The sequence below is a fragment of the Girardinichthys multiradiatus genome, chromosome 19 (assembly GCF_021462225.1).
Source record: "Girardinichthys multiradiatus isolate DD_20200921_A chromosome 19, DD_fGirMul_XY1, whole genome shotgun sequence".
In the NCBI taxonomy this organism is placed as follows: Eukaryota; Metazoa; Chordata; class Actinopteri; order Cyprinodontiformes; family Goodeidae; genus Girardinichthys; species Girardinichthys multiradiatus.
Window position 1 is genome coordinate 13,633,889 of NC_061811.1, and position 24,993 is coordinate 13,658,881.

The 24,993-nt window shown below is 40.2% G+C and overlaps 1 protein-coding gene across 1 annotated transcript in view; it reads left to right on the forward strand.

Moving 5' to 3' along the window:
- The window catches only part of LOC124855485 (latent-transforming growth factor beta-binding protein 2-like), a 122,666-nt gene extending 102,780 nt beyond the window's left edge, over window positions 1-19,886 (forward strand). Inside the window, exons 28-37 of the mRNA XM_047345385.1 lie at window positions 10,124-10,252; window positions 12,264-12,398; window positions 13,774-13,971; window positions 14,067-14,159; window positions 14,450-14,578; window positions 15,266-15,406; window positions 15,546-15,719; window positions 15,812-16,057; window positions 16,212-16,361; window positions 18,608-19,886. Coding sequence (XP_047201341.1) covers window positions 10,124-10,252; window positions 12,264-12,398; window positions 13,774-13,971; window positions 14,067-14,159; window positions 14,450-14,578; window positions 15,266-15,406; window positions 15,546-15,719; window positions 15,812-16,057; window positions 16,212-16,361; window positions 18,608-18,783 — 1,571 coding nt within the window. The 3' untranslated portion in view covers window positions 18,784-19,886. The remainder of the gene's footprint in view (window positions 1-10,123; window positions 10,253-12,263; window positions 12,399-13,773; window positions 13,972-14,066; window positions 14,160-14,449; window positions 14,579-15,265; window positions 15,407-15,545; window positions 15,720-15,811; window positions 16,058-16,211; window positions 16,362-18,607) is intronic.
- Window positions 19,887-24,993: the final 5,107 nt, after the last annotated feature.

Here is a 24,993-nt window from a genome sequence, read left to right on the forward strand (position 1 = left end):
ATTTGTTAAGTGTCCTTTTGGGAGATTCTCCCAGCAGAACTGTGGATGTCTGCAGCTCCTCCAGAGTTGCCGCAGACCTCTAAGCTGCTCTCCTTGATCTCCTTGTCATTTTAAGACGATGACCACGGGTTTACAGTTAAGTGAAACTCTCTCTGTTTGCAGTTGATGGGTTGATCTCTGTTGTTGTTCTTTTTTCAGTGTTGTAACATCAGAAAATGTGAAAATTAACTTATAAAATTACTTCTGAATGCAATTGGTTGCACTGGTCTTTATTTAGGGCTATCAGACTAAAGGGGACTGAATAAGATTTGCGGCAGGATACGGCCTGCAGCATCAGATCATTTGATTTCCATATTGAAAAGTAATGAGGGGTAAAAAAAAAATTACCATCTCTCTAATATATCCTGATGCTTGTGTTTTCACGAGATCCAGCACCACACACTCCCAGTTCAGCTCTGACTCACAGCTCCAGTTAGAGAACTTGCCTTCTTACCCCGAGGTTGCCCAACACCATACTCAACAGCAGCTTGTTTTACCTCACGATGGGAATATGTGGGAGATGCTGCCATCACTTCAATAAAAGTCCAAGAAGGGGAGCTCACTTACTTCATGGCCTTTTTGCCTGCTTGTAAAAATCAGCCGATATTTAAAAAGGGAGCAGACGCTGTAATTTGCTGTTTCTGCAGGGGCCTGTGTTATGCCTTCGAAGGGGATAGCGGTTGTTTTTGGCTCTGCTCCTTGCTCTGTTCTCATTTAGATTTAGGCGCCATGACATAAAAAGGAAAAACACAGAATTTTTTTTGTCCCCACAGCAAACGTCACCCGCAGTTGTGCTATAATGAGTGCACACAAGCCTTCTATGATGCTGTGGTAATTGTTTTTAGTCTTTAGTCACACTCATAGTCATAACCTCTCTTAAGCTATGCCATGTCTTTAATAAGACTTGCCTTAAAGAGGAAATTGTTTGTGGTTAAACTCTTGCCAACCTCCCAACCTTTTAAATGTATAGACATTAGACAACTTTAACGTGTTATTTTTTTCAGCCAAGAAGTATGACCATGATATACCAGATAAGCTCCATTTGTTGTTACCTTAGACAGGTTGTGAATCTTGTAGTGGATCACAGAAGTGTACGAATCCATGTTAACTTGCCATTATTTTTGTTGTGTAAGAAAAAAGGATAAAAGTATATGATAAACCACTTTACCTTTAATGTGACATATATCATGTACACTTAAAAGATAATCTGGTTGCCTAAGTGTGCACACCTTAAAAATAATACTCTGTTGAAGCACCATTTGAGTTAATCTTACTATTAAGTAATTTTTTGTAGAAGGCCTTTTCAAAAATTCTCCAAATCTACCAGATTGTGAGGACATTTCTTGCTCAAATGCCACTTCAGATGACTCCACATCTGCTCTCTCAGATCAGCTTAATCAGAGTCACTACAATTGGTCAAGTTAAGAAGACTGAATTCTTTACTTGAGACCAAAAGTTGCTTCAACAAACATTAGTTTAGTGGTGTGTAACCAGGACCCCGTTTCAGAAAGCAGGGTTAGCGAGAACTCAGAGTAAGTTCTGGGATAAGTATGTGCATACCCTGAGTTTTCAGTTTAAGAAAGACAGGTAGCCGTTACCCTGAGTGAAGTTACCCCTTCAACGTCCTCCCTGAACTAACCCTGTTCCGTTGCAGGGTTTGTTGAACTAACCCTGGGTTTGGTCTACGTTTTCGCTGAGATCTGGCACAAGGAAAGTGTCAGAAATGGCGTTATCTTTTCTGAAAGAGACTGAAGATGTTGGAGCGCAACTACTCTACAGAAATCTATGTCAGGAGAGGGTGATCAGACCGAGATTAGATGCCTCATAATTTTCTGGATGAATATATTTTTGAGCATCATCGTTTTTCGCCACAGTCAATAATGTATCTCAATATTATTCTCAGTTCTCGTTTTGTTTGTATAACATAGATGATGCAGAGAATCATTCAAAGGCATCTGTATGTTGTGCTGTTAGGAATGTTATCGTTGCACTCCCACTGTTACCGTATAGCAGAGGTACTCATGATATCAATCACAAACATATAGTGGAGTCAGGTTGTACTCCTTAGCAGAGTGGTTTGTGGCCTTACCTGTCACACGGGATACTGTGGTTTGATCCCTGATGAAGGTTGTGCTGAAGGTGGGTTTTATTTTATTATCATCACATATAGCTTAGGTTTAGTTACATTGTATTTCAAACAGGAGCCCCTTGGACATTTATAAGAAGCTTTGCAATCTGAAAAACTGAACAAGTAATAAAAGAAGAATTTCACAGAATTGCAGGTATAAGTGAAAGCAGTAAATTAATCTGTATGTTATTTTGAGACTTTAAGCATTATCTACTCATATATTTCTGGGTTTCCAGGCTTAATTGGTGTCATACATAACACTCACTGTCACTGCTCTTTCACTAAATAGAGGAGATTATGTTTTATTTGTTTTATGTTGTATATTATATTGCACCATTTTTACATTGATGCTGTCACCAATGTCACCTGACTACATTGCACCTCTAATTTAATTAATCTGAGTATGCCTTGTCGATAATCACACAGTATGTTCAAAAATAAATTTTATTTATCCTGAGATTTATTCCCCTTTACTATACAGCCTGATTGTTTTTCCTGACTGGGTATTATAGCCTGTAGTTTGGTAACTTCCTCTATGGTTTTAATGGTGTATGAACCTGAATGCTTTCATGCCCTTTTGCAGTGTTGCTGACACACCTGAATTCCCTCACTGTGGGACAATAATGTATTTTCTGTTCTATTCTTAATCAAAAATAATGTAGTTGACATAGCAGTTAATTGTGGTTTTGTGCTGTAAAGATCATATGTGATGCAGCCCTTATAATTTTATTATATGCTCTTTGTCTTCTATCTATCTATCTATCTATCTATCTATCTATCTATCTATCTATCTATCTATCTATCTATCTATCTATCTATCTATCTATCTATCTATCTATCTATCTATCTATCTATCTATCTATCTATCTATCTATCTATCTATCTATCTATCTATCTATCTATCTATCTATCTATCTATCTATATACAGGGGTTGGACAATGAAACTGAAACACCTGGTTTTAGACCACAATAATTCATTAGTATGGTGTAGGGCCTCCTTTTGCGGCCAATACAGCGTCAATGTGTCTTGGGAATGACATAAACAAGTCCTGCACAGTGGTCAGAGGGATTGTAAGCCATTCTTCTTGCAGGATAGTGGCCAGGTCACTACGTGATACTGGTGGAGGAAAGCATTTCCTGACTCGCTCCTCCAAAACACCCCAAAGTGGCTCAATAATATTTAGATCTGGTGGCTGTGCAGGCCATGGGAGATGTTCAACTTCACTTTCATGTTCATCAAACCAATCTTTCACCAGTCTTGCTGTGTGTATTGGTGCATTGTCATCCTGTTACACGGCACCACCTTCAGGATACAATGTTTGAACCATTGGATGCACATGGCCCTCAAGAATAGTTCGGTAGTCCTTGGCAGTGGCACAAGTATTGGGCCAAGGGAATGTCATGATATGGCAGCCCAAACCATCACTGATCCACCCCCATGCTTCACTCTGGGCATCCAACAGTCTGGGTGGTACGCTTCTTTGGGGCTTCTCCACACCGTAACTCTCCTGGATGTGAGGAAAACAGTAAAGGTGGACTCATCAGAGAACAATACATGTTTTACATTGTCCACAGCCCAAGATTTGCGCTCCTTGCACCATTGAAACCGACGTTTGGCATTGGCATGAGTGACCAAAGGTTTGGGTATAGCAGCCCGGCCGTGTATATTGACCCTGTGGAGCTCCCTACGGACAGTTCTGGTGCAGGAGAGTTGAGGTGCACATTTAATTCTGCCGTGATTTGGGCAGCCGTGGTTTTATGTTTTTTGGATACAATCCAGGTTAGCACCCAAACATCCCTTTCAGACAGCTTCCTCTTGCGTCCACAGTTAATCCTGTGGGATGTGGTTCATCCTTCTTGGTGGTATGCTGACATTACCCTGGATACCGTGGCTCTTGATACATCACAAAGACTTGTTGTCTTGGTCACAGATGCGCCAGCAAGACGTGCACCAACAAGTTGTCCTCTTTTGAACTCTGGTATGTCACCCATAATGTTGTGTGCATTTCAATATTTTGAGCAAAACTGTGCTCTTACCCTGCTAATTGAACCTTCACACTCTGCTCTTATTGGTGCAATGTGCAATCAATGAAGACCGGCTACCAGGCTGGTCTAATTTAGCCATGAAACATCCCACGCTAAATTGACAGGTGTTTCAGTTTCATTGTCCAACCCCTGTATATTCAAGTACAGTCTGCAGCTTACTGGCTCCTTCCTTTCCTTGAAACAAGCTTTCTCAGTCCTGCAGTGTCCATTTTCCAGCACCTCTCTCACACATTGTCAGCAGCTCATGTGTTAGAGAGTACCTCCAAACAATTAATTTAATCATCTCCACCTGGAGCAAACAGGCTGCTGCCACCAGGGTGGGAGACACACCCAGACCTGCACTCAGCCAGAAAGGGGCGGGGCCTGAAGCTCAGCCTCTTCAACATTGTGTGGTGGTCGGGGACAGTGCCTCTGGACTGGCAGACCAGGGTGGTGGTCCCCCTTCATAAAAAGGGTGACCGGAGGGTGTGTTCCCATTATAGGGGGATCACACTCCTCAGCCTCCCTGGTAAGGCCTACGCCAGGGTATTGGAGAAGAGAGTCCGGCCGATAGTCGAACCTCGGCTTCAGGAGGAGCAGTGTGGTTTTCGTCCCGGCAGTGGAACACTGGACCAGCTCTATATCCTCTACAGGGTACTCGAGGGTTCATGGGAGTTTGTCCAACCGGTCCACATGTGTTTTGTGGACCTGGAGAAGGTATTCAACTGTATCCCTTGTGGTGCCCTGTGCGGGGTGCTCCAGGAGTATGAAGTCGGGGGCCCTTTATTAGGGGCCATCCGGTCCCTGTACGAGTGGAGCAGGAGTTTGGTCCGCACTGCCGGCAAAAAGTCGGACCTGTTCCCGGTGCATGTTGAACTCCGGCAGGGCTGCCCTTTGTCACCGGTCCTGTTCATAACTTTTATGAATACCAGCCCAATAAGGCAGTGGTATTAGGACAAAATTGAAAGGGATGAGCCAAGCTCTAGCATTATTGAACAGCAAAGCTCTGCACACACACGGACTGAATTCACACAATTACTGAAAATACAAGAATTTATTAACAAAAATAAGTCAACTCAAAGTCAAACATATTTTAATCAATAAACTCTTTACTATGCTAAAACAACCCAACTAAACTACCAAGCAGAATTAAAGAATAACGAAGACTAATGGGCTATGTACAATATAAACAAATTGATCAAAGATGGTTGAAAACCATGACCGAAAGAGAGATGCAACATTACCATCCAATGTTTATGTTTGAGAACCAAGGATTATCTTGAAGAGTCTGGAAATGAAGTTAAGTTAGTTAGCAATAATTGGTATACCTTTAGACAACCATTCACAGTGCACGATCAAATAAAACATTATTTTAATAAAATAATATTGTAAAGAATGATTTGCTGAATAAAACCAATGTTCTGGATGACCAATTCTCAACGGTGTTTAATTAGCTTCCTTTATTTATTAAAATAATATTTAAAGAAATATTATTAAGGAAATAGTAAAATAATATTTAAGGAAATATTATTTTCAATAAGAACCAAATCTTTCTTGAGAAATGGGGCTTAATGGTGTTTACTTAGTTATCAAGTTTAGTAATATAATATTTAGGGAAATATTATTTCCTAGATTGAAAACTTACAACCTTTTTGGGTAAGTGATCTTAGCAGGCAAGCACTCGTTCTTAACTGTTAGCAGTTAAAGCTAATAAAAGAAGCTTATAACTTATCATCAGAATCAAACACATACCTTTAAAATACCACTAATAAAAGGGGTTAAAATGCATAAGCGCGGACGGCGCGTTATGGCCGATCTTCTGTGTTTAAAATCACCCTTTAAATGAAGTTTGTCTTAACTTAAAAAAAACACAGAACACACTAACTGAGCTCATGTGCTGAACAGATAATCTGCTAGCACTAAGATGGCTTACTTTCAACAGAAAAACCAAACGTCATAAAGCGAAAAATGTTTTGATTTTTTCATTTTAAATTACTTCTCTCTGCCCAAAACACAACCTCTTACGTGAACCGTGCTAAGGAAAAGTTGTCCGGGCGATGAAGTTGAGGAAAGCATCCACAGTGAACAAAGGGTTAACTGCAGCTAACCTCCGTAGCTGTGGGGTGGGGCGGCTCGTTCTGTCGGCCGGCCAAACTGCACGTTACTGCTGTAGCCACGGTGATGCGGTCCCGTTGTCCTTAAATATGTGCCGATGTTCTCCATATGCCAACATATTTCTAATTCGAGTGCCGAGAAATACGCACTTCTTATTTCCTCTCGTTTCCATATTGAATTATGTTATCTGCATTCCACTGATAAGGGCTTCTGATTTACTCGCGCTCGTGCTTAACTCCGGGCAACTTTGACTCAGAGTTGAGTAACCCAAGTGTTACCGCGTGTTCTGAAACCAAAAACCCCGGGTATGTCAGAGTAAAGTAGGTCTACTCAGTGTATGTGCTTTCTACTTGGAGCTTGTTAACTTCCTAATTGAAAGGATTGCATGCACTTCATCAGCTGGCCATCAAGGTGCTTCAGAAACCTGTTAATCACCCATTCATCTACTAAACCCTGGCTTGTTATCAGAGGCTTGCACAAATTTTAGAGCAACTGTTTTTCTTTAAGTACTCTTCCATGAGAAGAATCCCTCACCCTATCCTTGCCTACTGATGTTTGAATATTAGGCCAAGAGTTGCCAAAGGTTATGGGAAAGTGTGGTCTGTGTAGGGTGACCCACCAGTCACCCATCTATGCATTTTCACCCCCACAATTCTTATTTGAAGACATGTAATAAGGACCTCATTATAATCCCTATCCGTACTGAAATCAAAGCACTGCCGGACCCAGGAAGCAGGTTTTCCTGGGTCAGACCATAAGGGTCTTGTTAACATCAGCTTCTCCCATCTCTGTTAAACTTCTCTGCTTTAGTTATTTTTCCCCCTCAGGCAATTTACAGCACCAGAAGTGTCCTTACGCAAGTGATTATTACAAGGAAAGAGTTTTAAAAAATCCTGCTTGGGTAAGGTTAGCTCTTGGTGAAAGTTATCTCATTTTCTTTTTATTTTCCATTTTTTTGCCCATAAACCATTAGTGCTGTGATTAGCACACTAAATGCTCCTTTGATGACACATCCAGATGGCTTGTTGAGTAATCCTGACACTCAAATATTCAGATACACCAAACAATAAAGGTCATTATAGTTGCTTTGTTCTCGACGCTCGCAGTCCTCCAGGGATGATAAATTGATTGCATCTCATCGCAGCATATGGTTTGCAGCAAATTTTTGTTCCGTTTTACACATGAATGAAACGCTGAATTCAGATGCTGATGATTTTGTTTATTAGCCTTCCCTCTCAGACCTCCCAGCTGGCTGCCGGTATCACTCCAACACTCACAACTCCACTTGAGTTCTGCACAATTTAGAAAACTGCTGCATAAACTCTACTAATTATTCTATCCTTGACTCAACCTTGGGAATATTTCTCTGAATGTTCTTTCAGCTTCTACACCAGTTCAACTCTCAAGCAAGCATGCAAACCGAGTAGGCTGGTGGTTCCAGCACAGTATGCCTCTATTCATCCTTCATCTTCTCATCTTGCAGCCAGTCAAGCCCACAAGTCTAGCAATTTTGGTTCTTTAGCATTTCCTGTCAAAGGTTTTGCAAAACAAAGACAATTTTGTCTTTGTGGTTTTATTAGCTTGTGGGAACCCCTGTCTCTGACCCCCTGAGGTATGTTAGAGAAATTTCCAAGTCCGAACAGAAACTTTGACTCAGGATTAGCGCTCCCAAGAGCTCCGAGAAGGCAGTTGTCTGTTCTGCAGGAGAAGACAGGACTCTGGCTGTCTTCACCATTCAAATCAAACGGGTTGTGGTTTCTCTGGGCCGCTTTCTATCTTTTCTTAACTGATGCAGCATTTGTGAAAACTCAGGGGCAAAAAAGAAGACTAGCGTAGACAATAAAGTACTGTGCAAAGAAAGCCTTACTCCTAACGTTTTCACTAATCATATGAAATTGTGATCCCTGGCCTGTGATTTGTATTCATCACAGGTTCAGGAATAAGGTTGTGGAGAGGTTTAAAGCAGAGTTAGGGTATAAAACAAGATACTAGATTTTGAAAATCTGATTGTTGCTCCTCAGTACATCATTAAAAAATGGGAAGAATATAGTACAACCACAAACCTCCCAAGGTCTGGACTTCCCCCTAAATTGTAAGGAGACCATTAATCAAGGAGGTAGCCAAGAGGCATTTCTGGGTACTCATCAAACATGTGAAATAACATGCTTTGGACAGGTGAGACCCAAATTAAAACTTTTAGGCTGTAACACACCATACCATCCCCCCAGTAAAAGATAGTGGTGGCAGCACTATGCTGTGGGGGTGCTTTTCTATATCAGGGACAGACAAGCTGGCCTGACAGGAAGAAGAATGACATTAAAAACAGGGATATACTAGAAAAAAAACCTGTTGGAGACTGCCAAACACCTGAGGCTAGAGCAAGATTCTCCTTCTAGCAGGAAAACGACCGTAAACCTACAGCAAGAGCTACAATAGAATGGTTTAGATTTATTTATTTTTCAAAGATAAAGTCATTTTAAAAGTTTTATTACCCAGCTGTGCAAAGCTGGTTGACCTCTAAAGACTAGCAGTGTAATATTTGCTTATGCATGCCAAACATTTCAGATTTCTGTTTTTAAAATGTTTTGAAAACCATATTTTCTTTTTGTGTTAAAACATGTTTTTTGTGTCTACTTTGTGTTCGTCTGTCTCATAAAGTACCAATAAGTTGCTCTGGTTGTAACCTGTGAAAGAAATTCAAGGCATATGAATATTTTTCAATGGCACTATGTATAAAGAGCAGGGCAGGTCACGCTATAAATCAGTTGACTTGATGTTTTCGTTTTTATTTACCATTAGAAATGCACGGCTGCTAGTAAAACTATTCAAAATTTATTTCTTTTCCTAATTTTTTGAAGTAGTTGTCTTTTTCTCAAGCTTCCAATCACCTGAGATGAGTTACTAACACTGAAAACTGACAGAGTTTGCGTCACCGGGCTTGGCAACCTGTGTGAAAATAGACAGAAACCAGTGGCATGCCTAACTGACCAGAGGACAAATTCATATGACAAAAGTGTGAACAATAAACTCTTGGATTGTTTTTTAAACAATTATAATCAACCTAACCCTACTGCTGTATCGGTCTTTGGCTTCTCTCCTTTTGCAGGAGAAGCCAAGAAATACTAAATCATGTGTGTAAGAAATTGGTAACAAATGTTGCCTTCAAACAACACTTGGTGGAGAATCAGCAGGGCTGTAAGAAGGTCCAGTGTTAACAGCCTCAACAAGCTTCTTTCACACTGACAAATAGCATGTACTTCAGATATATTAAAATTGCTTTACGATATACTGCCATACAATGTGCTTGATATCAGCCAGATTTTCTAAGAAGCACCTTCAGCTTTCTGACGGTCATTTTTTTTAAAGGTCTGATTTTAGCATATTTATTGATAAGGCTGGATTTGATATTTGCCAGAAAGAAAATGTCTTTCTGCCAGATCTGAGATCTATTTTCCCCAAGCTGCTTGTAAAGCATCAGCACGTTGGCTGCAACTTCTCACTCTTTTTCCACAATGAAGAACACTAACTTCCAGCTTCCCAGATCCACGCTTCATTCATTGGCTGCAAAGTAAATATTTCAAGTTAAATGATGAACAGCAAAGTTTGAAAACCCCTGTAATGATTTACCCTATCTGTACACTGTTTCTGACATGTTAGGATGGCAGTGATCTGTTGCCATATTATGGTCCGAGTGCCAGTTTGCATGTGGTGTGTTTATTTTGGAGAAGCACGGCCTGTGTTTACGGAGGCAGTTTGAAAGTCTGTTGTGCAGATTGAGAGTGTAAATATTAATGTTGTGCTCACCTCTCTTGCAGATATTGATGAATGCAACAATGAGACCATCTGTGGGAGCCATGGCTTCTGTGAGAACACAGACGGTTCCTTCCGCTGCCAGTGTGACAGAGGCTACACCAATCCACCCGGAGATATTACCAGATGTGTTGGTATGTAGCTGCTATCAATTCAATAATCGAGTGGTTAAAAACTCAAATTCATGAAGTTATTTGCAGGTGCCAAATGTTTGCAAATATAAGTTTGTGCATCCTTCTGATTCTGAATATTGAAGCACAGGCAGATTTGCTCATAAAATAACAATTCTCCACTCTGCCCACTTCTCAAACAAGGTATTGTGCATGCTTTTAGAGAAACGTCTGTCAATTAAGGTAAATTACAGCAAAAAAAAAAGCTATGCATTCTCACAAAGCAATGGTTTTGTTACACAGGTTGTGCTTTAAAACTTACCATCTGCTGAAAGTTAGGCTCAGGTAATTAAAAATACAAGACATTTGCTGCACTCCTGGCTTTACAAAAAACAGGTCAGTGAAGTCACAGGAGGTGAAACTCTCTACAAATAAGCTGTACCCGACATTTTTGCAAATCAGGGTTCCTACATATATTTCATATTAGAATTGCTTTTCTTCCAGAGTGAAATGTCTAAACATTTTCAGTCCTTTATGTTCATTTTAAAATATAAAAGGCTTTTTTTGGGGTCTCATTTGAATTTTCTTTATTTCTGTGTAAATATGAGCTGAAATGCTATACACTGTTCCAGAAATCCTGAAAGTTGAAATACTGTGAATAAACAAAAATAATCTTCATTTATTTAATGTAATTTATCCTCCAAGGAACATGATTCCATATTCTATATCTGTGAGTGCCAAACGTAAGCTGGCAGTATGTAGTTTGACACCTTGCAGCAATTAGTGAAAATAAAGATTTCCAGTAACTGTTGATCAGTCATGCCAGTCATTTAAACAAACACTCAAACAAAAATCTTCAGCACTGACATGTTTATCACATGTCACATAAAGGACAGGATTTGATCTGTCATTTTATAATTAATTTTTACTGAACATATTGTCCGATCAGGATTGCTATCTGGCTGCAGGATGTGGTTACAAGCTGCTGAATAAATAACTCCTTTATAGATCAGTAAGAATCGCATCTAGACCCAGGCTGGTTGCTAGGAAAACCAAGTAGGGAATTCTTCTCAAGCTGCCGGATGAACAAAAATGTAGCTTATCTGGTAAAAAAAAAAAAAAGCCCTTGCAACGCCGTTCATTGAATATGAGAAAAATAAGAAAGAGAACAAAGAGCAAACAGTGATACTTTGGTTATATTGTAAGAGTTGTGTTTCCTTAGCTAATTAGCCTAAATAATAACTTCTATGTTTACTCCATGTTTACTCCAGACTGAGTGGAGAGCAGTGTGGAGAGAACATTGCACCTTGCAAAAGTGGCCTTTTCCACACTTTGTGATTTTACCATCAACTTCAATGTATTTTATTGGAAATCTATGTGATAAACCAACACAAAGTGGTACATTAAATTTAAAGTGCAAAACAATATATTGTATTCAGCCCCTTTAACTCCGATACACCGAAGTAAAATCTAGAGCAACTAATAACTTTCACAAGTCCTGTAGGGTTTGTTACAGAACATTAGTGAACAAACAGCATCATGAAGACCGAGAAACACAGCAGACAGTTCAGGGATAAAGTTGTGAACATCTTACAGAGGACTGTTTAATCCATCATTATACTGATACATTGTTGCAGAAGTTAACGGGCCATAGACTCTTCTTAATAAAAAAAAAGTTATTTGATGGTTCTGGCAAGGTTTAGCAGATCTTCTTCAGTACTGTGCAAAATTTCCCAACCACCCAGTTTTTTATGTTTCAAAGTAGCCTGACTTTATTGTATACTTTCAAAGAGGTCTTGAGGACTTTCTAAATGCTTTTAAATTCGCTCTTGGCCTTGTGCCACCTTTTCCTTTTCTGTAAAGTCCTCATAACATCTTGTTCAGTCTGTATTCACTCTATGCCAGGTTTTTAGTTGTCTGTCTCATGTAAACACAGCAGCGCTGTGTTTTTACACTCTGAGTGCCAGTCATGCTTACTACATGCTTGACTGTTTGCTGTTCCTGACCTCATGGACTCCTATCCTGCCCTTTTCAGACCTGAACGAGTGTGAGATGAGTTCGGCGCTGTGCGGGGAGGCCCTGTGTGAGAACGTCGACGGAAGCTTCCTGTGCATCTGCCCCAACGACAATGAGGAATTTGATCCTGAAACCAGCCAATGCCGCTCCATGGGTACTAAAGCAGAGCAAGCAGTCAGAGTCAGACTTAATTCTCCATCCTATCGTTGGGAGACGGGGTTTTCCCTGATTTAATGAGCCGTCTCTTATTATCCAAACAAGGGTGACAAGGAGGACATAGCCTTCTCTGTAACTGTTTTTTAGACCTGTCTGTATCCATTCGTTTTAAAGGCTTCCACCGACCATGGGTGGTTCACCTACATAACTTTGTATTAGCCTAATCCCTGATGGAGTAAGTCCCCCTGTAGAACCAAGCAAAACCTTTGCACACCTAGTTACTTTACGCAGAAGCCAAACAAAGATAAAGTGTACTTACTGGCAGCAACAGCTTGACACTTTGTTCCTTTTTTTTTTTAAATTGACCTTAAGTACAAAGGTTAAAAATATGTAAAGTTTTATCATTTTAAAAACAGAGATAAAGGCTTTTGAGCCATAGAAATACAGATTGTATACACAAAAACGGGCATATTTTCATTATTGAGTGGCACGCCCTCAGTCGGGGATGTTTTTTCTTCTTCTTGGCCACTAAACCCTGGTCATGCCTCTGTGTACCCTTTTACCACATTCCTCTGTTTGCTTTTGACGTGTGTGAATCAATCATGTGAGTCCAAATTGGTGTGTTGACTCACATGCCAGTGTTTCCATTTGGCTAAGCCAGCAGCTTAAGAGTGAAATGCCTGAGCCCATCACTGTGGACAAATGAGCAGGCGAGGATAACGCAGGGCCTGCTGATGGATGCAGGGCGAAAGCAAAAGTAGTCTGAAGCTATCGCAGCGTGATGATGTGCCACTAAAGTGTGGGATCTTACAGTGAAAAAATATTTGTCCCTTTAAACAGTTCTTCTGTTTTTGTTTTTTGGTCCAAATTAATGTTTCACATCAACAAACTAGTTTTTAGTTAAGATAACCTGAGTAAATTCAAAATTCTGTTTTCAAATCATGATTTATATTTATTAAGAGAAAAAGTCATCCATACCAACCTGCCTAATGTAAAATAATTGCCCCTAAACCTCCTGAATGAGTTGTAGATGGGCTCTTAATTTTTGCAGGCCATTTTTGGGGATCACTACTCATTTTTCAAAAAAGTGACTCATTATTCATTATTCCTTATTTAAAAAGGGTTTAATTACTATTAAAGCTTCTTTATAAAACTTCATTTGGTATCCACTCAGGTTATATTTTTATGATATTAAATTAGTTTGATCTGAAACATGTAAATGTAAGTAAACTACAATAAGCAGGAGGAAATCTGGAATAGGGTGACTAATGTTTGACAGAACTGCAGCTCATTTTTAAAAATCTGCAAATGGTTATTTTTCTCACAGAATGTAATCCTTGTGCTAAAGAAATGCTTTCTTTGTTCATTTATAGCCGTTCCTGACATAAAGCCAATTTTTTCATCCCCCGGATCAACCGAAGAGAGGAAGGATTGCTATTATAACTTAAATGACGCAAACTTCTGCAACAACGTCTTGTCTCGCAACACCACCAAGCAGGAGTGCTGCTGTACAGCCGGCGCCGGCTGGGGGGACAACTGTGAGATTCACCCCTGTCCTCTTATAGGAAGAGGTACAGCATGAGGATGACTCTCTGGATTGTAATAAAACAAAAGCAATGTTCTCATAATTTCATTTACTAGATAGTCAATTTTATTCATTTTACAGATGATTACAACCAGTTGTGTCCCCATGGCAGTGGGTTATTATCTCTACCTGGGTCTTCATTACTGGGTCATGGAGAACAGCTGCGTTACAAAGGTGAAAACATTTGCTCATAAAGTCTTGAACTGGTTCAGAAAGGTGAAATGTGATTATTTATTATTTCTATGTGTAAATAGTTTAAAATCTGACAAAAACATAATCAGTTAACACCTTCACTAAGCTATCTTGATGAGTAACCTGCCTATCGGACTAGTGACTGCTGGTATATTTTGTCCTGGAAGCTTTTTAAAAGGATGTGCACGTTGTTGTGTTAAAGCAGGCTCACAATGCATTTAGAGGTACCTTTCTGTTTTAAGTAATAATATATGAATATGTTTTTCCTTCAGATGCAAATGAATGTGAAATGTTTGGACATGAGATTTGCAAGAATGGACAGTGTTCCAATTTCTTTTCTGGGTATACCTGCTACTGTCAGTCTGGCTATTTCTACGACAAAATCAGGCTAGAGTGTGTGGGTAAGAATTTACATTTTCTTACTTAAACATCTCAGGTTGACTGCATTTTTTTATTAATCTTATTGCTTCTAATAGCTTATCTTATTATCTATAGCATTTATCAAGAATTCAGATTTTCAGTCTGTCCAAGCAACAGACACAAGTACAGAACAGAGCACCATCCACTGCTCTTAATACATCACTTTTAAAAGTTTTCCTAGTGAGCTATTAGCAGCATATGTGTTAGCAAGCCGATTACAGGTTATATCCAAGCTTCTTAATATTAACTGTTGTACTTGTGTCATGCTATAAAGAGTAAACATCCTGGTCAATGGCTGGTAGCCTTTAACATTCATTTACAATTACTTAGACTTTATTATATAGACATGAGAAAAAAATAGAATTATATACAAATTAGTCACATTTAAAACAGACTATAATCATAAGGAGCTGGAGATAGAGAGTATGTTATTAGTGATAGGCAGGTATTTAAATGTTTTCCGTGACCAGAAATATTTTCAAACATCTGATTCTGTCTTGGGCTGCAGATGGCGCAGTTTTGATACTTTCTAAAACTTGTTATACCCTGATACCAGATACAAGCCCATTCATAATTACAGTCTTGGTGTGTTTTAAAGTTAACACTAATATATTTACTTGTTTGGAATTTTCCCTGATGGCTTTGTGCCTTTCTTAATATGCGGTCAGATTACGATGAGTGTGGATATGGAGACCCTTGTGTCAACGGAGCGTGTGTGAACACGGTAGGATCGTTCAACTGTTTCTGCAGTCCACCGTTAGTCCTGGATGGCACACAGCAGCGCTGCGTCAGTCTCAACACAACAGAAGGTCTGACACTCACAAATGTGTGGTATTTCTTTTTACCCTAGTTTTCAAAGTGTGGAATATTATGAGGCTCCGATTTAACCTTAATTTAAACATTTTCCATATTCCTTTTGGTAAAAAAAAATGTCCCTTACTCTTTAAGACATCATAGATTCTGGTCAGGATGTGCACGTAGATATTTGCTGGCGCCGGCTCGAGGGGCACAACATGTGTGCAGAACCAATCCAGGAGCGCAGAACTACATACACTGAATGCTGCTGTCTGTACGGCGTTGCCTGGAGTGGTCAGTGTGCGCTCTGCCCCAGGAAAGACTCTGGTGAGCAGCAGGATGCACATCGGACTGTGGTTCTCTTTTAAAATTTCAGTTAGTGTAACAAAATTTAACTTTTACTCTGACCTGTCATGCAGATGACTATGCTTCCATGTGCAACCTCCCTCGGACAGAAGGCAGAGACAGTCTTAGAGAGCGGATTGGATATGAGTACGGAGTCGAAGGCCAAGATCTTCCTCCATACTGGGATAACTATGGTGGTGGCAGTCCTGAAAGTGTTCCCATGTTTACCGACAGCGACTACAACATCCCGCAACCACCTTTTCGTGTCCCTGTCTTACGACCAGGCGGGAACCAGCCCCAACCATTGGATCCCTATGCAGGTAGGTATATAGATCTCACAATACACATCACTTCCTCAAGATTAAAAGCAAAGCAACGAGTAGAAAGCAAATCACTCTTAGGTAGCTGTTTCTGACGTGCTGTATTACTGTAGTCCCTGTTTTGACACTCTTGTGTATGTCTCTGTCTAATCAGAGCGATTCGACAGCTTTGAGGGTCTCCGAGCAGAGGAGTGTGGGATCCTGAATGGATGTGAAAACGGACGCTGTGTACGTGTTCGAGAAGGCTACACCTGCGATTGCTTCGACGGTTATGAACTTAACATGGATAAGATGGCCTGCATAGGTGGGTTCTTTCCCCAGGCATCTTTGATTTTAAATTCAGAAGACCTTATGTATTCAGAATCTCAAGGAATACATTATAAAAATCTCTTAATCAATGCAGTAATAAATCAGTCCAACCAGTTTGTTTGAAAGCCTTGTTGTTGAAACTGAAAAGAAAATCCAAGAACTTGCTTATGTGTTAAAGCTCTTTATAGATCATATCTTAGGATAATTTCAACATCCTGTATCATCAGCCTCAAGGACAATCTTTGAATTTATCAGCCTTGCATTAGATTAGGTTATATGTGAAAGTAATTAAAGCAGTGTACTTCTTAAAACCATTGAGCATTACCCTTTGGTCTGAAATTCCCATGGTGCTCTCTGCCAAGTGTGAGAAGGCCTTGAATCTAAGCCATACATATATCACATGAGATATTGTACCTCTTCGAATGTATTTTGTTTGTTTTAGAAGAAAGTGAGACTGTTTTGCAGTTATGAAATGCCATAATTGCAGCCTTCTGTCTCTGTATGTGCTTATCGGCTTCAAGGCCAGCCGTCTTCCCATGCAGAGTGGCTGAACTCTGAGGAAAGATATGGGAGCTGTGCAACCTGTGTTGTGCCTCCTTTTATAAAAATCACCTCTTGATTTTCCACAGCAGGACATGACGTAAACAGAATGAGTGTCATTTGATATTGAATGCGTGGAAAAGATAATCAGACCTCCCGAAAATGTAATAGGGAAACAGATGAAGGCCAAAAGGAAACTTTATTGGATGCATTTTTGATGTAACTGTAGCATCCAGGCGCACAACAATTAAGCTCAGCAAACATACACTCGATGACTTGTGTGTTTTAAGTGTAAAGCAACATGTAAAAAGTGTCTTTTTTCGTGGGTGAACTCTTAAAAGTTTTAGATTTTGAAGCAGTGACAACAGAAACATTGTTGCTTTTGTTTGATGCTTTTATCTTACTTTTTCTCCCCTAAAATGATTATTTGATAAAAACATTTCTTAAATTTATGCCTACGATTTGCGTCCTTTTTTGTGCACTCTGCAGTCAAAGGTGAAACTGAAATAGTTAAGTTCTATTCTATTCTATTCTATGCGCCACATTTTTCTGCCATAACAGCTGCAAGGCTTTAGAGGCATGTCTCTGCCAGCCTTGCACATCCAGAAACTGACATTTTTGCCCAGTCTTCTTTGAAAAAAAAATCTGAAGCTCAGATTGGATGATGGATATCTGTAAAAACAGTTTTAGAGTCTTTCCTGAGATTCTTAGTTAGCTTTAGGTTTGCACTTTGAATAGACAGTGTAACACATTGATTGCTTTCATCTAAATGAATAGATTGTAGCTCCGGCTGTATGTTTAAGAGAGCTCTGCCCCAGTCTGCCTTTTATTTATCTCTATTCATCCTCCTATCAACTCTTTACCTTTTCCCTGTCCCCACATCATGAAGCTGCCATCACCAACTTTCACAGTGAAGTGAAGTGTTCAGAGTGACATGCAGTGATTTTGCCGTTTTTAGTCTTGTTTTTGCAGCACTACATAATTGTTATCAAACTACAAAAATGGCCGAACAGGTTAAAGTTAAAGCTCTCAGATGCACTTCAGAACAGGGGCAAAAGAGGGGCCTGTGGAGCTACAATAACAAGGAATTCAGACCAAAGCATTGCAGTTCCACTTTATATAGACCACAACTAGATGATTTAAGTGTGAAAAGGAAGGCTTTAAAAGCATGATATGTCCTATTTCAAATTGGAAGCATCAAATCTAAACTTTTTAGAAATGTACTTTTAGAAACTTCATAAAATCATCCATCTGTCCTAAAAGGTCTAAATACATACACACATCTAGGAAAGCAGTTTCTGCTTTAACTGATAGTTGATATCTGCAGAATATGTTGGTGTGTGATCTACAACACCAGGAGGAAAAAAGACTATCTGAGAGCATCCCCAGTAGTACAGTCAATAAGCTACTTTTTGTTGTATCTGATTTGCTTACAAGTTATTTAGGTCAACAAAAGCTCAGTGGTCAGCATCTGCTTGAATCATTTGCTTTTGACAAATTCAGCATAGCTGAAAATGGGAAGGAAGGAAGGATAGAAAGGAAGGAAGGATAGAAAGGAAGGAAGGCACGTCAAGGAATATGTAAAGAAATGTAAATTATGTTAGCTCCAACACCCATGAGGCCTCTCAGCAGCAGATTTGCTGCTGGCAGCAGTTGAATCACCCTGTTCACTGGCTTGTTACGTCTGTTTTTTCCCTGCAGACATAAACGAATGTGAGGACATCAGCGACAAGGTCCCCTTGTGTCAGAATGGCCAGTGCACCAACACAGAGGGGTCCTACAAGTGCACCTGCCTGCCAGGCTTTGTGGCCTCCGCCAAGCCACACAAATGCATCCCTGCGATCCCCGAGCCCACGCTCAGGGTGGCAGAAAACTGAAACAGGAAATTAACTTTTTCTGCCTCCTAAAACCTTCATCCCTGTGCTCTTTCCCCCTGAGAGCCTGGCACTAAACCTCCAACAGTAACACTGTTCGTCCAAGCTTTTGTCCCCACATGTTCCTCACAGACACAAACATACACAAGCTTTTTTCTTATTCCTCACCCTATTAAACATTGAAGAGGACAAAAAACTGTGCAGTGAATGTATTACATGGGATTTAATTTTCACCACATATCCGTTTGCCTTAAAGGGATTGTTTTTGGGACTGATTTTTTTTATATATTCAGTGACCCCAGGCAAATTGATCTGCTCGTATATTTTCCACAATATTTTTTCTGTCAATTAACTTTTTTCGAAGTTTGTTATTTATTTCATTGACATGACGGGCCTCTGAAAATTTAAAAAGCCTCCAGCTTCAGAGATTATAACTTGATTCCTCTCCTGTCTCACAGAGTGTCTGTGAGGAGTTGAATGATGTATTTTTTTAAGAAAAGGAATTTCTGAAGAAATCTGTCATATATCATCTTATATCTCCAATGGGTCAACAAACATCAGATTTTTCTCACAGCTGCCTTTCTTCAAGATTTGAGCTAAAGTTTGAAGGATTTCTGGACCAGAGCAGTAAAACTTTCACATTAAAAGCTTTGGCATGACAGATGCTTTGACAAACTGTACATAAATACGAGTTTCTGTGAGATGTTCAGAAAATGGTGCACTAAGCAGACTGTTTCACACCATTTTTCTAAAAAATTCTATTACTAATCCCGTTTCTTTCTTTTTTAATAGTATTGATCTTTTTAATGCTTTAATTTTAAAAAATGAAAGAAAAAAAAAAAAAACAGCCTTGCTATTATTTTCTGTACTAAATTCTAAAAGAAAAGAAAAAAGTATCCACAGATTTCATGACTTAAACAAGAAATTAGATTTATGCTCCAGTGTCACACAGAAAAATGAATTCTTCAGACCATGTCCATGTGTCCAATAAGTAGCCTCCACACCTATTGGCACACTTTGTAAAGATGTGTAAAATAAATTTTTGTTTTATTGTGGTAGCATAATCTCAAATTAATTTCTAAAATAAAAACTACTGTGAGGAAAAACCAGTTTTAGATTTGGTCTATATGGCTCTCCACTCAGGGTGCCATATTGACAGTGGGGGTTCAAAACTTTGTCAGGTGTTCACCAAACAAGTTTTTTTTATTCCTTACTTGTCAATGAGAATGTGCACCACCTTGATGTGCAATGTGTTTGCTTTGTAAGAAACTGGGTTTGAGTTGAGAGTAAGTGGAGGATAATGGCGTTCACGTTTGTCTATTTTGGGATAAAGTGTAAGGCATATGTCCTTGTTTATTTAAGGAATTCAAACTACATTTGATCATCTCTAGCTCAAAACTGTAAACACTTCAACTGGCCAAGCCTGAACTGTATAATTCACTGAACAGAGATTTGTTAAAACACATTTTTTAACTTATGTAACCTTTATGCTGTTTGTGAAAACACAAAGAAATACATTTATAATTTTTTTCAGGTCCTCCTTACATTTTTCCCACTGAATAAATGTTCTTAAATTAAAGGTTGTACTTTCTGATTTTAATAGTGTGACATTATGCTGCTTCAATAAAAGATAAATTTATTGTAAGGCTTTTTACACATCTTTACCTAGAGTTTTTAGAACGGCGCTGTATGTAAACTCAAAGGCCTCGTTGGAGGCCTTTGAGGTTTGGTATGTTTTGTACAGATCAGTTATGTATAAATCTTGTTACGTGTTCTAGTAATGCTATTTAGTAAAACTCGATACCATATTTGACATTACATATCAAATGTAAGAAATAAATCCACCATTTTTAGCTTTTGTAGAGTCATATCTGTCTGTAAAAATGTTTTTAAAGCGTATCTTTTTCTGTATGAGAAGAGTGACGCTGTATCATAAGAACTCTGTGTATACCCTGCCCTGTGGAGCAGACTATGAGTTATATATATATATATATATATATATATATATATATACATATACATATATATACACAAATATATATATATTTTTTTGTTTGTTTTTGTTTTTTTTGCAAGTGGCACCACTATGAAAGAAATAACGATTATGGTTTTGAAATGCAAGCATCAGCTTATGCCAATCACAACATTGGAGCAAGGTTTTTATAACACTAAATATAATTTCTCCCAGTTGCTGTTGAGTCTCTGTGTTATTTCTGGATTATAGACAACACTATCAGACATAAATGGCTTATCTGTAATTATTAATAGGTATTCTCTGTAGCACAGAAACATTTAGGCCTGATAACACCTTGACATGATGATTAGAGCTGATAACTTATGCCACATACCAGCTTTCTAGATTCTTAATCTGCAGTTTTACAAATGTTTAATATGAAACCAACTGTTGCTCTGTTGTTCAAATATTTGCCTGATTTGGACTGGAAGTCTATCAACGCGATTAATGCTGAACTATTTAAAGCCTTTCAATCAATATTAACTTCAGACAAATGTAATATTGTAAAGCTGTGGTTGATATCATGACTGTTCGTTTTGTTTACCTCTTGACTGTAATCTGTATCAGTCATCGAAATAAATAACAAAAAACAAATTGTGCTGATTTCCTCTGAAAAATGGACCCCAACAAACAAATGTATTAATCATGTTTATATTCAGACAATTATTTATGAATCGGCAACAGTTTTCTCACAGACTGCAGTAAACTAAAAAGGTCTGCTTTTGATCAAAAAACTTTGCTGTTCTTTGCGCTGAGACCTTTTTGAAAAAGAAAAAAACCTACATAAATTAATATGTAATAAAAATATGTTAGAAAGTATGACATTTTAAAAAGTCAGATCATTTATGAAGTATTTTTCCCTTGAGTGGCAAAATTATGTCCACAAAACATGATGTCTTGAGGTCCGAGCAAAAGTGATGTGCAGTTTATTACATATATAAAATAATATATAAATATCAATTTTAGAGCCATATTTATAGATTAAATCATTTGAATTTTGTCACTTTACAACCACAAACTTTCATGTATTTCAGAATCAGAATCAGAATCAGAATCAGAAAAGCTTTATTGCCAAGTACGTTTTTGGACATACAAGGAATTTGTTTTGGCGTAGTCGGTGCAATACAATACAAATTAAACTGTATAAACATATCTACAATATAATATAAATATATGTGCACAGTTTTAAGTGAGTGAGAGTAAAAGTAGAGCAGTATAAGATGCAAGAGCAATACAACAGTGCAGGTGATCATTGTGCAAGTAAAGCAGGAGTCCAAGCTGAGCGTTAATGTAACACATAGAGTTACAAGTTACAAGTGTCCTGTCAGCAAAAAAAGGGGGGGTGTGGGGGAAAGGGAGAGTGTCAGGGTGGTTTCCGGGCTTTGTTAACCAGGCTGGTGGCAGATGGGAAAAAACTGTTCTTGTGGCGTGAGGTTTTGGTCCGGATGGACCGCAGCCTCCTGCCAGAGGGGAGAATCTGAAAGAGTCTGTGACCGGGGTGGGAGGGATCAGCCAGAATCTTCCCTGCCCGCTTCAGGGTCCTGGAGGTGTACAGTTCCTGGAGCGACAGTAGACTGCAGCCAATCACCTTCTCAGCAGACCGAATGACACGCTGCAGCCTGCCCTTATCCTTGGCTGTAGCAGCGGCGTACCAGATGGTGATGGAGGAGGTGAGGATGGACTCAATGATGGCTGTGTAGAAGTGCACCATCATAGTCTTTGGCAGGTTGAATTTCTTCAGCTGCCGCAGGAAGAACATCCTCTGCTGGGCTTTCTTGATGAGGGAGCTGATGTTTGGCTCCCACTTGAGATCCTGGGAGATGATGGTTCCCAGGAAGCGGAAAGATTCCACAGTGTCAATTGTGGAGTCACAGAGGGTGATGGGGGCAGGTGGGGCTGGGTTCTGCCTGAAGTCCACAACCATCTCCACTGTCTTTAGAGCGTTGAGCTCAAGGTTGTTCTGGCTGCACCAGTCCAACAGATGGTCCACCTCCCATCTGTACGCGGACTCGTCACCATCAGAGATGAGTCCGATCAGGGTGGTGTCGTCCGCAAACTTCAGAAGCTTGACAGACTGGTGACTGGAGGTGCAGCTGTTGGTGTACAGGGAGAAGAGCAGAGGAGAGAGAACACAGCCTTGGGGGGAACCGGTGCTGATGGTCAGGGAGTCAGAGACGTGCTTCCCCAGCCTCACGCGCTGCTTCCTGTCAGACAGGAAGTCAGTGATCCACCTGCAGGTGGAGTCGGGCACACTCAGCTGGGAGAGCTTCTCCTGTAGCAGAACTGGGACGATGGTGTTGAAGGCAGAGCTGAAATCCACAAACAGGATCCTGGCATAGGTTCCTGTGGAGTCCAGGTGCCGGAGGATGAAGTGAAGGGCTAGGTTGACTGCATCATCTACAGACCTGTTGGCTCTGTAGGCAAACTGCAGGGGGTCAAGGAGGGGGTCGGTGATGTCTTTTAGGTGTGAGAGCACAAGGCGCTCAAAGGACTTCATCACCACAGAGGTCAGGGCGACGGGTCTGAAGTCATTAAGCCCTGTGGTCCTTGGCTTCTTGGGAACAGGGACGATGGTGGAGGACTTGAAGCAGGCTGGCACATGACATGTCTCCAGTGAGGTGTTAAAAATGTCTGTGAAGACTGGAGACAGCTGATCAGCGCAGTGCTTCAGGCTGGCTGGTGAGACAGAATCCGGACCAGCAGCTTTCCGGGGGTTCTGTCTCCTGAAGAGTTTGTTGACGTCCCTCTCCTGGATGGAAAGAGCCGTCCTCGGCGTGGGTAGGGGGCTGGTGGGGGGGAACTTCAGGGTGGGGGTTGGAGGTGCCAAGGCCCCTCTTGAGGTTGGAGAGATGGGGGTGGTGGATTGTGGCTGCAGCTGTTGGGGGGCGTCGTGGGAGATGGTTGCAGGACTGTCCCTTTGTCTTTCAAAGCGGCAGTAGAACTCGTTCAGGTCGTTGGCGAGGCGTCGGTCGTTGATGGAGTGGGGGGCTTTCGGCTTGTAGTTGGTGATTTGCTTGAGCCCTTTCCAGACAGACGCAGAGTCGTTGGCTGAGAACTGGTTTTGGAGCTTCTCAGAGTACAGTCGTTTGGCCTCTTTCACTGCCTTGCCAAACTTGTACTTTGCCTCTCTGTATATGTCTTTGTCCCCACTCCTGAAGGTCTCTTCCTTATCCAGTCTTAACCTTCTGAGTTTAGCTGTGAACCAGGGTTTGTCGTTGTTGTAACTCACCCTGGTGTATGATGGTACACAGCTGTCCTCACAGAAGCTGATGTAGGAAGTCACAGCCTCTGTGTACTTGTCCAGACTGTTGGTAGTAGTCCTGAACACATCCCAGTCTGTACAGCCTAAACACGCCTGGAGATTCTCCACAGCCTCACTGCTCCACTTCCTTGTCATCCTCACAACAGGTTTGCAGAGCTTTAGTTTCTGCCTGTATGCAGGAATCAGGTGGACCATGATGTGGTCGGATTGGCCCAGTGCAGCACGTGGGACGGCGTGATAAGCGTCTCTGATGGTGGTGTAACAGTGATCCAGAATGTTGTCCTCTCTGGTCGGACATTTTATAAACTGTCTGTATTTGGGGAGTTCGTGGGTGAGATTACCTTTGTTAAAGTCGCCAACGACGATAACTAAGGAGTCCGGGTTGGTCCGCTCCACACTCAGTATCTGGTCGGCGAGCGTCATTGGGATTATACGTTGTAGACCAATACAAACAGCGCATAATTGTGAAGTGCAAATGATATATGGTTTCAAATATTTTTCACAATTAAAAATGTTAAAAGTGTGCTGTGTTTTTGTGTTCAGTCCTCCTGTGACAAAATTGTGTAGAACCACTTTTCACCAAATACGGCTGCATATCTCTGCCAGAACCTAGATAATGACATTTTGGCCCAATCTTCTATGAAAAATAGGTCAAGCTAAGTTGGTTTGCATAGATAGCATCTGTGAACATCAAATTTTTAAAATCTTGCCACAGATTCTCAACATATGGGCCATTCTAGCACATGTGTAACACATTTATCTAAACCATCCTATTGTAGCTCTGGCTGTATGTTTAGTGTAATTGTTGTGCTGGAAGGTGACCCTTCTCCTCAGTCTTTTGCAGCCCCTACAGGTTCTTTTTCCAGGTTTGCCCTGTATTTAATTTCATCAATCTTCCCACCAACTTTGACCAGCTTTCCTGTCCCTAGTGACGAAA